This window comes from Leuresthes tenuis, unplaced genomic scaffold (assembly GCF_036924035.1).
Source record: "Leuresthes tenuis unplaced genomic scaffold, fLeuTen1.0.hap1 SCAF_10, whole genome shotgun sequence".
NCBI lineage: Eukaryota > Metazoa > Chordata > Actinopteri > Atheriniformes > Atherinopsidae > Leuresthes > Leuresthes tenuis.
The window spans coordinates 36,710,034-36,724,878 of NW_027325364.1; the positions used below are offsets into that span (position 1 = coordinate 36,710,034).

Consider the following 14,845-nt stretch of genomic DNA (forward strand, 5'->3'; position numbering starts at 1 on the left):
TTTTACCTTGTAGCACTCTGAGATCCCTGATGAAGAGTGCATTATAAATAAAATGCATTATTATTACTAACTAGAAAATTTCTGGAAATTTTGATATGGTCATGCCCTATTGCCCATTTCTGCCCTCTTGCTGCTTTGCTTTGGGGTGGTAGTGCTTGTGTTGTGTTCTGTTTAAAGTGGTTCTGGTTGTGTTTGGGGTGCTGTTGTTAATGAACCACACCTGTTAGGTTGTGTTTCTGGTTCTGTCTAAGGTTGTGTTTTGGTTGTTCTGGTTGTGTTTGGGGTAGTTAATAATGGTGTTTGGGGTAGTTAATAATGGTCAAATAAACCACACCCCCTGGTGATTGAGGGTTGTTTATGGGTTGTTTATGAACCACACCCGTTATTGTTTGGGGTTGTTCTGGTTCTGTTTGAAGTGGTTCTGGTTATGTTTGGGGTGGTTAATAATGGGCGATAAACCCCACCCCCAGTAAAGGGTTGTTAATGAACCACTCTCCCAGACGACATCAAGAAATACCTTGCTCATTCTTTGAACAAGACAATGTTAACTCACATACTGCAGCATGGCTTTGTAGCAGAATCAGTCCTGGTGCTGGACTGACCTGCCTGCTGTCCAGACCTTTCACCGACTGAAAACATTTAAAATACAAATAAAAGAAGACCCAGGACTGCTGAGCAGCTAGAATTCTATATCAGACAAAAATGGGACAATAGCCGCATTCGGACAGAGACGTTCCAAGAACGCAGTTCTAAGAATTGTCCACCTCGAATTTCGTTATAAGAACAGCCCTTCCCCAGGGGAACTGTTTCATTTTGCATTCGCACATGAGTCAGGGACCTTGACAGGGACTGATGTGACACAACCGTCTGCGACAGACGTGTTACTTTGTCGCTACACTCAACAACAAAACAAAACCCGCGAAAAGTAAGGATAGAAAAAAACAACAAACAAACAACACCAAGAAGCTAATATAGAGAGCAAGGAGGCCACCGTGTTCATGGTCTGCATGAAGGTGATATTAATCATGGACGATCATATCAGGCGTTTAAGATCGAGGCTGGAAGAGCACACAGCGAGAGTCAGTAGACGAAGAATCCAGCAGCGGGCGATACTTCTTCCTTTCATGAAGGAAAGAAGGAGAGCAGAGTGCCACAGACACTGCTCACAGACACTCTGCACAGACATAGAAGAGGACTTGTAAGTTTAACTTATTAAACTTGTGCCGGTTGTGTCCGTGTCGTATGAGTAAACATTTCAGACAAGAGGCGTAGCTACCAACCACCAAACACCTACGTCATATGTGTTTCTATGGAACCCAGAAAAGATCCTGCCTCGGAGAAGGAGCTAAAATGGTTATAGGAACCGAGGGCCGTGGTCCCTAGTTCCTGTATGTCCGAATGCGCAAAAAAACGGCCCTATTCCTGAAAAGGTTATAGGAACTGCAAAAGGTTCCTAAAGTGGAATCTCCCTGAAAAAAAAATCGGAAAAAAAACGTACGAAAAAATTACAAAAAACCCTTTTGGCAGGCCCGTATTGCGATGGTGCTAAACGGCCCGAAAGTAGGTATAAGTAGGTATGTCGCCTATAAGTAGGTAAAAACAATAAACAGGGGGTGCACGCCCAAAAGGGCCGTTTCGCACCATGGTAACATTAGATGCCAGGAAGCGAAGAAATTTGGATGCTTATTGCCTGGCCGAACTTTATCGTAGAGACATCATTCATGCACTTCATGCTTCGGACTAAATGGTTATTAAGCCTCATTACGCTAGGTGTTACGGTTTTTGCGATAGCTAACTTTAAATAAAAAAAAAGTGTAAATTTGATTTTGGATGCTTGTTGCTAGGCAACAGGTCATCGTAGAAAAATCATTAAAATGTTCCCCAACCTGGGATGCGTTGTACTACAACATATTTCAGTCTCATTATGCTGGCTATTATGGTTTTTGAGAAATTTACCGTTAAATTTGCTCAACCATTAACATGAGACTTGTTACCATGGCAACACAAATCCTATGCATTCCTAAGGGGGAGCCTAAGAGTGAATGCAATATAACCAGAGCCACCTCAGACATAACCAGAACCAACTTAGACAGAACCAGCAGATGCTAACATCATGCTAAAATACTAACATACTAGCATCATTAGCATTTTGCAGAGAAGCCTAAAATGCTAATGTTGCATGACGTAAACATTAAGTCACTATGTTTTTGTGCTCTATTAGCTGATGCTATGAGGTTATTATGCTGATTTTTGGAGGACTTTTGCTCGGCCGCACTATAATGTAGAGACGTCGTTCAAATGTTCAAACACACGGAACGCTTTGGACTACAACATATTAGCGTCTCGTTATGCTGGCTACTACGGTTTTTGAGATATGACACTTTAAATTGGTCGTAATTTTAATGCTAATGATTGACATGCTGATTTTGGAGAGGTTTTGCTCGACCAAACTTTATCGTACAGACATGGTTCAAACATTTAAAGACTCGGGACAGTTTGGACTACAACATACTTAAGTCTCATTAGGGTGGCATTGACAATGTTTGAGAATTTTCAACGTTAATTCTATCGTAATTTTAATGCTAATGAATACACGTGCTGATTTCGGAAGCCTTTTGCTCGGCCATAGTGTATCTTACACACATCATTCAAACAGACTCGGGACGATTTGGACTACAACATATTGTAACCGCATTGTGCTGGGATTTACAGTTTCTGAAAAATTTAACTTTAACTTGATGATATTTTAATGCTAATCGAGTGACACGCTGATTTTGGAAGCTTGTTGCTCGGCAACAATGTATTGTAGAGACATCATTCAAACGTTAAAAGATTCGGGACGCTTTGGACCACAACATATCATAGCCTCATTATGCTGGGATTTACAGTCTTTGAGAAACTTTAACTTTATGCTAATTTTGAAGCTAATTGATTCATACGCTGATTTTGAAGGCTTGTTGCCTGGCAACATTTCATCGTAGAGACATCATTCAAACGTTCAAAGACCCGGGGTGCTCTGGAAGCAGGGAGAGTGGTTCATTAACAACCCTTTACTGGGGGTGGGGTTTATCGCCCATTATTAACCACCCCAAACATAACCAGAACCACTTCAAACAGAACCAGAACAACCCCAAACAATAACGGGTGTGGTTCATAAACAACCCATAAACAACCCTCAATCACCAGGGGGTGTGGTTTATTTGACCATTATTAACTACCCCAAACACCATTATTAACTACCCCAAACACAACCAGAACAACCAAAACACAACCTTAGACAGAACCAGAAACACAACCTAACAGGTGTGGTTCATTAACAACAGCACCCCAAACACAACCAGAACCACTTTAAACAGAACACAACACAAGCACTACCACCCCAAAGCAAAGCAGCAAGAGGGCAGAAATGGGCAATAGGGCATGACCATATCAAAATTTCCAGAAATTTTCTAGTTAGTAATAATAATGCATTTTATTTATAATGCACTCTTCATCAGGGATCTCAGAGTGCTACAAGGTAAAAGCAACAAGATAAAAGCATAATAAAGAAAAAATAATAAAATACACATCATATGTTAAAGATGTCACTTTCGACATTGCTTTTGTATGTTTTCTATGTCCTGTTGTGAATGAAATATTGGTTTAAGAGATTTGCAGTTAATTGCATTCTGTTTATATGTACATTTTACACAGTGACCTAATGTATTTTGGAACAGGGGTGGTTAACATTTCCTTCCAACGGCCTATTGGACTACTGTGAAATGTCCAGCAATTAGGACTTGGTGGATCTATTGGTTATTTTAAATTCATATGTGTTAGAAAAATTCTCTCAAAATTAGGCTCAGAGTCGCTGGATACGATTAACACAAAACATTTATTTCTTGCAAGAAAGAGACAAGTCCGCACAACCTGTCAGGAAGCTGCTCAGAGTTGTCTGACAACAAAATGGTGCTATTGCTATTCATATTGTTTATGCTTGCTGGCCACACAATGTTATAGGAAAGGGACATTCAATGTTATAGGAAAAGACATTACTAGCCATTTAATGTTATGGGAAGACGAGTTCAGACAGTCAAAACACTTTTGCTTGCTACATAGTATTATGAGAACCAAAAGACAGTATGTGAGTTAACATTGTCTTGTTCAAAGAATGAGCAAGGTATTTCTTGATGTCGTCTGGATAGTTTATTTATGTTTCTGTATTTATCAGACGCTTTTATCCAAAGTGACTTACAAATGAAGATATAATAAGCTATATAAAAAGCTAACAATAAACTACATAGAAGGAACCCACGAGTCCGACTCTGTCAGAGGTGACAGAGTAGAGATAGGGTGCAGGCATAGAAGGAAGTGCAGAAAGATAAAGTGCAGAGATAGAGGGGGTAGGGAAGTACAGGGTAAGTGCTCGGATAGGAGATGCTCTCTGAAGAGCTGGGTTTTCAAGAATTTCTTGAAAATAGACAGGGACGCCCCTGGGATGACACATGAAAAGAGTTTGGATTGTCTTAGGCGTGGTGTAGGCACTGCTTGACGACAATCCTGGGACGAACGGAGGGACCGAGTTGTGACATAAGCCTTTGCAAGAGCATTCAAGTAGATGGGAGCCGCTCCATTAAGCACTTTGTAGGCTAACATCAGTGACTTGAATTGATGGAGTTCAATGAACAGAGGGGTGACGTGTGTTCTTTTAGGCTGATTGAAGACCAGACGCGCCGCCGCGTTCTGGACCATCTGCAGAGGTTTCACAGCACAGGCTGGGAAACCAGTTAGGAGAGCATTGCAGTAGTCAAGGCGGGAGATGACCATGGCCTGCACCAGGAGCTGGGTGGCATGTTGGGTCAGGTATGGTCTGATCTTTCTTATGTTTAGTAATGCAAAGCGGCATGAACGAGCAACCGAGGTAACGTGATCTTTGAAGGTTAGTTGGTCATCAATCATGACACCCAAGTTTCTAGCTACCTTTGATGGAGCAAGAGATAGGGATTCAGTTTGGATGCAGATGCTGTGGTGTATGGTTGGTTTGGCTGGGAAGACAAGCAGTTCAGTTTTTGGGAGGTTAAGTTGGAGGTGATGGGCTTTCATCCATGTTGATATGTCAGAGAGACAGTCTGAGATTCGTGCTGAGACCGTGTGGTCGTCAGGTGGGAATGACAGATAGAGCTGGGTATCATCAGCATAACATTGGTATGAGAAGCCATGTGATCAGATGATCTGTCCCAGTGAGTTGGTGTATATGGCAAAGAGAAGAGGTCCCAGTACTGAGCCATGGGGGACCCCTGTGGCGAGGTGGTGCGCTGCAGAAGTGTGACCAAGCCAGGATACTTTGAAGGACCGACCAGTGAGGTACGATTCAAACCAGGAGTGTGCTCTCCCTGTGATGCCCATGCTTGAGAGCATGGACAAAAGGATAATGTGGTTGACAGTGTCAAATGCAGCCGATAAGTCGAGCAGGATAAGTACAGAGGACTTAGCTGTCGCTCTGGCTTCTGTCACAGCTAACAGAGCCGTCTCAGTGGAGTGTCACTTTTAAACCCAGATTGGTTTGGGTCAAGGAGGTTGTTATGTGAGAGGTAATCGGTGACCTGCTTAAAGACCGCCCTTTCAATGATTTTAACAGAAACGGGAGGAGAAGGGAAGGTTTCTTGAGCAGCGGTGTAACCGGAGCTTGCTTGAATGTGGTAGGAAATGTGCCCGAAGTCAGTGAAGCATTAATCACATGCGTGACTGCTGCCGTTACAGTAGGAGCAATGGATTGGAGAAGATTAGTAGGAACGGGGTCCAGCGGGCATGTAGTAGGACGGCTACATGTGAGAAGTTTAGACACACTGCTCTGAGTGAGAGGGGTAAATGAGTAAAATGATGCAGTAGGACTTCTGCATGCAAATTTTGTGGTACAAGGTCCGGTAAACTGTTTGCTTATAGCTGCCACTTTTTCAGTAAAAAATGAGGCAAAGGTGTCTGCTGTTAGATTGGAGCAAAACCTGTATATATCTTTCAGCATTGATGGATGTGCAGGTTTCCAGTTCCATAGACACTAATGCACCACCATACCATCAGAGATGCAGGCTTTGAATTGAGAGCTGGATGGCCCCTCTCCTCTTAATTTTGGAAGATTCACCTGGAAGTGCTAGAGGATCCAGGAGGGGGCAAGATGCTGCTTAGCAATCCGGGAGGGCAGCTTTAGGGCGGATTGCAGAGTGCTCACGTGGGGCCTGGAAGTCCTGGAGGTGGGGGAGGGAGATGCTGCTTAGCAGCCCGGGAGAGCAGCTTAAGGGCGGATTGCAGAGTGCTCATGTGGGGCCTGGACGTGCTGGAGGATCCAGGAGGGGGCAAGAGGCTGCTTGGCAGCCGGGGAGGGCAGCTGAAGGGCGGATGGGTATCTGCCTTACAATGCAGGAGCATTACAGTACCAGGGGCACGAGGTGAAACTCAGAAAAATTTCCAAACTCTCCTGTAGTACCAGGGGCGCGAGCTGAGCCTGAGAAAAACGACTGTCACAAGACGGGAGAAGGGGAGATGGGCAGAGTGGGTCGAAGGCCCCTTCTCCCGTCCTACCAGATAATTGGAGTCTGAGGAAATTACCACCCGCCCGATTTCAGAAACCTGGTTTTTAGAAAACAGAACCAGAGTAGAAAAGCTCAGCAAACAGGCCGCGTCGGGTTGAGTGTCTGTTGGGCAGCATTTCTCCGGTGTCCCGCCGGTTTCTACTGTCTGATCGAATGGCATACGTGGCTTGCCTTCGGAGGACCCCCGCCGGCCCACCTGTGGGCATCAGGCAGCGGGTTTCTCCGGCTCTGCAGGCTCGTCTGACGAGGTCCGAATGGAACTAACGGGCAGGGCCGGTTCCCACGCCGACCCTGCCTTCCCCAATCGGCACCGCCCCATGGGTAGCGAGACCGAGACGCCCCGTCTGTCCCAGCAGTCCGAACACGGAGCCCGAATGCGGCCGGAAAGCACGGAGTTTCTCAAATCCTGAAAACCAAGCAGCCGCCTAACGGCGGTCCTGCCCCTGGCTCAAAAAGCCTAGGGCGCCCCCCCTCCGGTCATATCAAGTTCTATGTTTGACTCATCTGACCACAGAACAGTTTTCTGCTTTGCCTCAGTCAATTTTAAATGAGCTTTGTTCCAGAGAAGATGACAGTGTTTATGGATCATGTTCACATACGGCATCTTCTCTGCGTGACCGAGCTTTAACCTGCATTTGTGGATGGCAGAGTGAACTGTGTTCACAGACAATGATTTCTGGAAGTGTTCCTGACCCCATGCAGTGATTTCCAGGACAAAATCACAGCAGATCTGAGGGCCTGGAGATCACAGACATCTAGGAGTGATTTATCAACTGTGCCTCTTCTACACAGAGATGTAAGATTCGCTGAATCGTTTGAATCTATCTACTGTAGATGATAGAATATTCAAAGTCTTCACAGTTCACATTGAGGAAGATTTTTTTGAGGTTGCTCCACAATTTGTGGACCCAATTATCTGCATACTGTTGAACCTCTGCCCAGCTTTACTGCTCAGAGACTCTGTCTCATTAAGGTGCTTTTTTGATACATAATCGTGTTACTGACCTGTCATTTAACCTAATTAATTGCAAAATTAGTTTCTTTTCAGTCCCACTTCCTTTTCCAGCCTTTTGTTGCCCCTGTCCCAACTTTTTTGAGAAGTGTTGCTGGCATCAAATTCAAGATGAGCTTATATTCTTCATTAAAAAGTAAAATGTTTCACTTTTGGTATGTTTTCTATGTTCTATTGCAAGTAGATATTGCTTGGCTGACTTCTGTTTTTATTTACATTCTGCACAGCCTACCAATGTTTTTGGAATTAAGCTTGTTTATTGAACTTGTTCCAGCTCTATCACAAACACCCCATCCGTACTACATAGTTTGTCCCACCTCCAGGAGCACAGGAGCATCCTACAAGCCTTAAGAGATGCTAAATGGGCAGTTTGAGTTGGTTCCAAGTCATTCAGTTCTTAATCTTGGCTAATTTAACCAATATGCCAAACACGGTCCACTAGAACCACTTTCCATATCATTTATCCCTGTGCTGGACGTTAAAAGTTGAGTCAATGGTACAGTGCTTAGCATAAATGCGTACACCTCCAGATTTATTCAGAAAACCTTTAGTTTCCTTTCAGAATCAACATTTTCTATGGGATAGTATACAACAAAATACTCCCACAAATGTGGGCCAATTATTCCAAACAAGATTTGTTGATTTGCACACACAAAAAAGTGATTTTCCTGACAAATTCATTCAAGCCCATGTTGCAAAAATGAGTACACCCCAATTAAAGTCTTTGGAGAAAAGCCAAACCTAAAACTACAAAATTCGAATTAACAAGAATTCAACCAAAGGTGAGTCTAATTATTCATTTAAGTGGTGTCAAGCAGACAGGTGACAATAAAAGGGCATTGCTCACAAAGAAAACCGCTTCCCATTTCATGCTGTCAGCAATGGCACCATATGGAAGAGAAATGTCACGAAACCTGAGAGAGGATATCATTTCTTTACACAAAAAAGGTGAGGGCTACAAAAAGATCAGCAAAGCTTTACATATCAGTCAGAATACTGTAGCCAAAGTGAACCGAAAATTTAAGAAAGATGGAAGTGCTGGACGTGTATGTGTTCATTCATTCATTCTTCTTAAAGTATTGGTGAAATAAAGACAGATAATGCCTTATTCAGAGGCTGCATCGTCTATGCCCTGTTCACTCCGTTATATGGATCTCGAGGAATCTAAATGTCTTCCGAAGGACGCAGACTTTCACCAAACTGTTCTCGGTGAGCAGATGAACGTATTTCATGCCAGAAATAAGGTGTAGGTTTAAAAATACCGGAGTTCCCCTTTAAGATCTCGACAGGAGCGTCTTCTGATGAGAAATGTTCACTGCAGGCAGCTAAAGAAGTAGAAAGCCAAACTGGAGTGACTGTTTCCGGTGACACCATATGGTGCACACTGCAGAGGAATGACAAACAAAGGAAGCCTGACCTAAAGCACACGCACAAAAAAGCATGCCTAGAATTTGAAAGGGCTTATGCTGAAAAAGATGAAGACAACAGATATTCTGTCCTCTGGAGTGATGAGAGAAAGATCATTGGGCCTCATTCAAGAACCACTCGTTCGAACAGAATTGTTCTTAAATCGTGCATACGAGTGATTTAAGAAGAACTTGCGCATTCACCAATTTTTTCGTGTTTTGTGTTTTCTTTCAGGTACGAACAGAATTTACGAGTGATCCAGACTTATCGTAGGAGTTGTGTAAAATAGTCCGCTGTTATTCGAATCAAGTTTGCTTGACTAATGGATTGTATATTTAATTACTTTGAAGATATCATGAATAAATATATACATTATACCCCATAATTATGCTGACATTATTCTGTTTGACTTAATGGGAAGTGTAACCGGATTCCAATGCAGATTTAGATTGCCAAGGACTGTGCAGCTTGCTAAAGCTACAACTCCAGAGAGAAACACGCCGATCAAACCCAATTCCACCACACGTCTCTTTTTGGATCTCTGAAGGCAGAACTTCAATCTCAGAGCCAGTAAAGTTGTTCTTTTTGCGCCTGGATGCCATTCTCATGACTAAACACTTCCTGGCACAGGAAAGAGAAAACATAGCCTTATATGGTATTATTTGGGCATGTATTTTGAGTATGCAAATTTACTATCCTCGTGCACGTGCACTTAAGTACGCACGGGTGGAATTCATCATGTTTACGCAGGTCGTTTACACACCTTTCCGAAGTGAAGAGCTTTTGTTGAATCTGACGTGACGTGTTCGTACAACACCATACAAAAAAAGTGAGAGAAATTTAGAATAAGAATAAGAAAATGTTCTTGAATGAGGCCCACTGTTTTTGGAACTGACTACAGTGAAACATGATGGTGGCAGTGTCCTTATGTGAGGCTGCTTGGGTGGGGCTAGTGTCGGGGAGCTGTATTTCATTGTTGGTATCGTGAACTCACAGATGCACTGCTCAATACTGAAAGAGAAGATACTACTATCACTCTATGCCCTTGCTCGTCATGCACTTTTGCAACACGACCATGATCCAAAACACACATCTAAAGCTACTGTTGCATTTCTGAAGAAGAACAGGGTGAAGGTGAATGAATGGCCAAGTATGTCTCCTGATCTGAACCCAGTCGAAAACATTTGGGGGATTCTAAAGAGAGAAGTTGAGCATCACTCTCCATCAAGCATCTAGGCTCCAAAAGAGGTTGTTCTTGAACAATGGAAAAAGATAGCCATTGCAATATGTCCCCAACTTGTTCATTCCATGTCTAGAACACTTGTTGCTGTCCTTAAAAATCATGGCGGCCATACAAAATACTAGATGTAGTCGTTTTTGTTGAGGGGTGTATTAATTTTTGCTTCAACTAATTTGAGTAAAACTGAAGATTTTCTGATCTAAGTTATATTATTAACCTTAATTTCATGTTATGGAGTTAAACAAGTGTTCTATAAAACACAGCCTTGTGTGAATTTTCTAAATTGTTCTCGTGTTCATTGAAATATTGATAAAAGTCTTACTTGTCCAAGGGCGTGTACTCATTTATGCTGAGCGCTGTATATCTCTGGCTTTTCTGTACTCCTCTTCTGCACATCAGTTTGTGCTCTGTTGGGCTAGTTTAAAAAGTTGAAACTCATTGTAAGATATTTTCCTAACAGAGCACTTCGCTCCCAAACTGCAGGTTTACTTGTTGTTCCCAGAGTTTCTAAAAGCAGAATGGGAGGCAGAGCCTTCAGTTATCAGGCCCCTCTCTTGTGGAATAAGCTGCCAGTAAATGTCCGGGAAGCAGACACCCTTTCCACTTTTAAGATTAGGCTTAAAACTTTCCTTTTTGATAAAGCTTATAGTTAGGGATGGCTCAGGTAATCCTGAAACATCCCATAGTTAAGCTGCTATAGGCTTAGACTGCTGGGGGACCTCTTCTGTCACACCTTTCCTCACTTTGCTCTCTTTTTCCCCCTGTTTAATTTCTCAAATGACATTATGTCCATGTGACATTACTGTGGTTATTAACTTGTGTTTCCCTGTTCCAACAGGTATCCTTTGAATGGTGTTATGGTGTTTTTCCCCCCTCTTTTCCCTCTTTTCTGTCTTCTCAAACCCCAGCTGGTCGAGGCGGATGGCCACCCTTCCTGGTTCTGGTTAAAAGGGAGACGTTCCTTTCCACAGTCCCTCAGGCTCAGGACGGGAGATTGGACTGAAGACAAGTTTCAGTGCAATCTGTTGGTTTCCTTAGCTAGGATATTAATTTTTTGAATTGGCTCTATATGAATTAATTGGATTATGATTACAATGAATTGAATTCCAATTGGCTTGAATTGGACTATATTACTTAAGTGCCTTGAGATGACAATTGTTGTAATCTGGCGCTATATAAATATCATAAAAAGCACATAGGGATTGACTTCTGATTGTGATTAAAATATGTGGCCTCGTTTACTTTTAAACACTAAAAACAGATTATCACTGTAATTTCAGGCCTCTATGGTCCACCAGTCAAGGACCCAAATGAGTGATCACAGAGTGTAGACTCACCACATATTCAAAGACCAGAGTCAGGGTTTCCTTGGTATGGATGATGTCATGGAGAAGCACAATATTGGAATGCTTCAAGCCTTTCAGAAGTGATGCTGCAAGTACAGAAGAATACAGACAGAGACACAGTGTCACACTACTGCTGAGAAAACAGAACGGCATGATCATTTGCTGCATCGTTAGAATGGCTCAGTGCACACAGGGGATTAGGAAAAGATTCAAGCACAAAGAGAAAATACAGGGTGGATTTAACACATTTAGGATGTATGAGGCAATGCTAATTAGCAGTGAGATTATGTGTTGGAGAGATGCTGAAATCCCCATTACTAAAAGTCTTACTGGATGGACTGGGTGTGATCTAAACATTCTCAGGCATGCTTGTCAATTTACATTTTGAGTCATAACCAGAAGACAGTTCCCAGGTTGGAGTGGGAAGTGAAAGTTTTCATCTTAAAGGGTGCAACAGCACCTGAATTAGCTAGAAAAAATATCTCTGACCCCTTTCAAGATTTATAATTACGGTCTTTGTCCCCAGAAAAAAAGACTGAATGCGTTGAAGTGTATACAGCATATCACAAAGCCTCTTTTAAATCCTCTTTTATCTGTAGTTTTAATACCAACTAGATACCTTTTCCTGTATTCTGCTTACTGTATAAGCCACAGGAGAGGTAAGCGATAATATTCTGTAAAAACATAATCAATGGTTTTCATTCAAACTTAACCATATTTCTTCAAACAACCAACATTTTAAATGCCAAATTGATTCACGCCATAAAATCTGTGCAGTGTTTCTGTATCAATGACATATGACAAATCAGAGTTGATGAGCTTACAGGTCCTCTTTGATCATAACTCATTCTCACTGTAGGTTCTATGTAATAGAATATGATCTGTGTTTTCAGGCAGTCTTCTTAGTGACTTAGTGACTTTCGTCAAATTGTTCTCGGTGAGTAGATAAACGTATTTCATGCCAGAAATAAGGTTGAGGTTTAAAAATACCGGCGTTCCCCTTTAATGATAATTATAAGAAGAACAATAATAATGACAACATTTATTATCATTATTACAATTATTATTATGATCATTATTACACAGTATCCATACTATTGGGGAGTTGGAATTGTACGTGTACGGATGGTTTATTCAATATCTGTTCATTTTGTGGCCTTTTGCAAGCATGAATCTTTGCACTTGAATTATGTACTTACTATAAATAAGAACAAGATTTTTTTTTAATCAGTGCAAATAATTCTGTTGACTTTCTTATTGAATTTCAGTGCTGGAACACAAAAGTGCAGATCAACAATGAAAGCTAAATTATCAATCTTTCAAAGAATGAATAACAAGAATAATTGAAACATCAGGCATATTCTCACTAGCTTATGATTTCCTGATCCTCATCATTCATCCTTACTGTTGCAACCAAAAGCCGGTTAATTGAATTGTTAAACTGTCTTCCTGGTCATTTTAAACAGCGTCCAAGTAACTTTTCAAGTCAGGGATTCCAGAGATATGCGAAACATTGTTTTTCCTGTGCTTGAAGTTATTTTTTCACCCATTAACATCTTACCTTCCCTTATGGCTGTAAAGGGGGTTCCCTCCTCCTCCTGTAGACGGATCACCTTCAGAGCCACCAGCTTCCCATTCACCCTGATAACAACACAAAGAACAGCATTGTAATCTGCTGTGCTAAAAAAAATTCTATTAAAATTGGTGAAGCCAGAAAACTGAGGATTGTTAAGTTAATGAAATGTAATTTAGCAGCAGTGGAGTGAAACTCGGCAACGACACCGGATTACAGGTGAATGAAGCTCACCAATCAAAGCTGTTGTAGTGAAGAATGGCAAAAAATATCATCACTGAGAAGATTAGAGTCTGTGGAGTTTTTTACACTTACAGAGTGCGAACTTTTAATTTTTGGAAATATAATTTGAAAAACCTGGGAGAAAAGGACCAAACCACTGAGCATGCGAGATGACTGTAGAATCAGGGAATAAAAACATCCATCCAACAACGAAAGGAAATGATGCACTATGTTCTTAGGTTTGCTGCTCCACAAATAAAAGAAGCACTATTACATAAAATTACACAATATAACAATTATTTTTCTTTTCCATTGAATTAATTGATTCAGTTGCAGCACTGATACTCAAAAATCCTATGAAATTTTCATTTCACTGCCCACTCAATTTCCAATTTCACTACATGCATGGGTAAACTATGAAGAGGAATGAGTGAGTGAATTAAACAGTCTGTGGGGTTATATGATGAGATTAACTTGATTATAGCTATAGTTGGGTTCTGCTCCTTATCTGAGGGTAATTATCCTTGGATATATGGCGGTGAATGAATCGAATCACTGGCACAAAGCATTTCATACCCTGGTATGATAGGTGGCGCTGTACCCATTTCAACTATAGCTAATAGAGCCACTTCCTGTTGACGTCTTCACCACTAACAACAATAACAACAAAAATGCTCAATCCAATCCACCACATGTTTCTGCTGTTTACCGTTTAGACGTTTAGTGTACGTTTGGATCGAGTTATCTCGAGGTCTTAATCCGATCGCATAAACCATTCTGATGAGATTTTCTGTCAGATTAAGGTGTCTACATGAACTGAATAACTCAGTGTTAATTGTAATTTAGCCATTAATCTGATCTGATGGCACTCATGTAACCCCACTGACTGATTCAATGTGCACACATAACTTACTTGCTCTTTCCTTTGTACACTGTCGCATATGAACCCTCTCCCAGCTTTTCCAATTTTTCATAGGAATCCGCCTTTCCAAATTTGGGGCTTGTTGGCTAAGAAGAGAGAGAGATATATGAAAAGGTAAAATGAAAGGATAATTTCATTAACCCAGAAAAGCAAAGCTTCAGAGGATTTAAGAGAAGACATCATGAGTCTATGACAGATAATAAAATCACAAACTGCTCACTGTATCATCATCCATCCATCTTGTGAACAAGATACCTAGATACTCAAACTCCTTCATCCAAGGCAAGGACTCATCCCCAACCCAGAGAGAGCATTCCACCTTTTTCTGGTTGAGAACCATGGCCTCAGATTTGGAAGAGCTGACCCTCATCCCGTCCGCTTCACACTCAGCTGCAAACCGCGACAGTGCATGCTGAAGGTCCTGGCTTGAAGAAGCCAACAGAACCACATCATCCGCAAAAAGCAGAGATGCAACCCAGAGATACCCAAACCAGCTGCCATCCTTTCCAGGACTATGCCTTGAGATCCTGTTAATGAAATCACAAACAGGATCTGTG

General features: G+C 41.7%; 1 protein-coding gene across 2 annotated transcripts in view; it reads right to left on the reverse strand.

The window, feature by feature from the left end:
- The window catches only part of cdk14 (cyclin dependent kinase 14), a 228,156-nt gene that overhangs the window by 141,045 nt on the left and 72,266 nt on the right, over window positions 1-14,845 (reverse strand). For both annotated transcript variants that reach the window (XM_072395031.1, XM_072395032.1), the window contains 3 exons: window positions 14,280-14,374; window positions 13,133-13,212; window positions 11,563-11,657 (listed from right to left, as the gene is read on the reverse strand). In XM_072395031.1, the coding sequence (XP_072251132.1) occupies window positions 11,563-11,657; window positions 13,133-13,212; window positions 14,280-14,374 (270 nt within the window). The remainder of the gene's footprint in view (window positions 1-11,562; window positions 11,658-13,132; window positions 13,213-14,279; window positions 14,375-14,845) is intronic.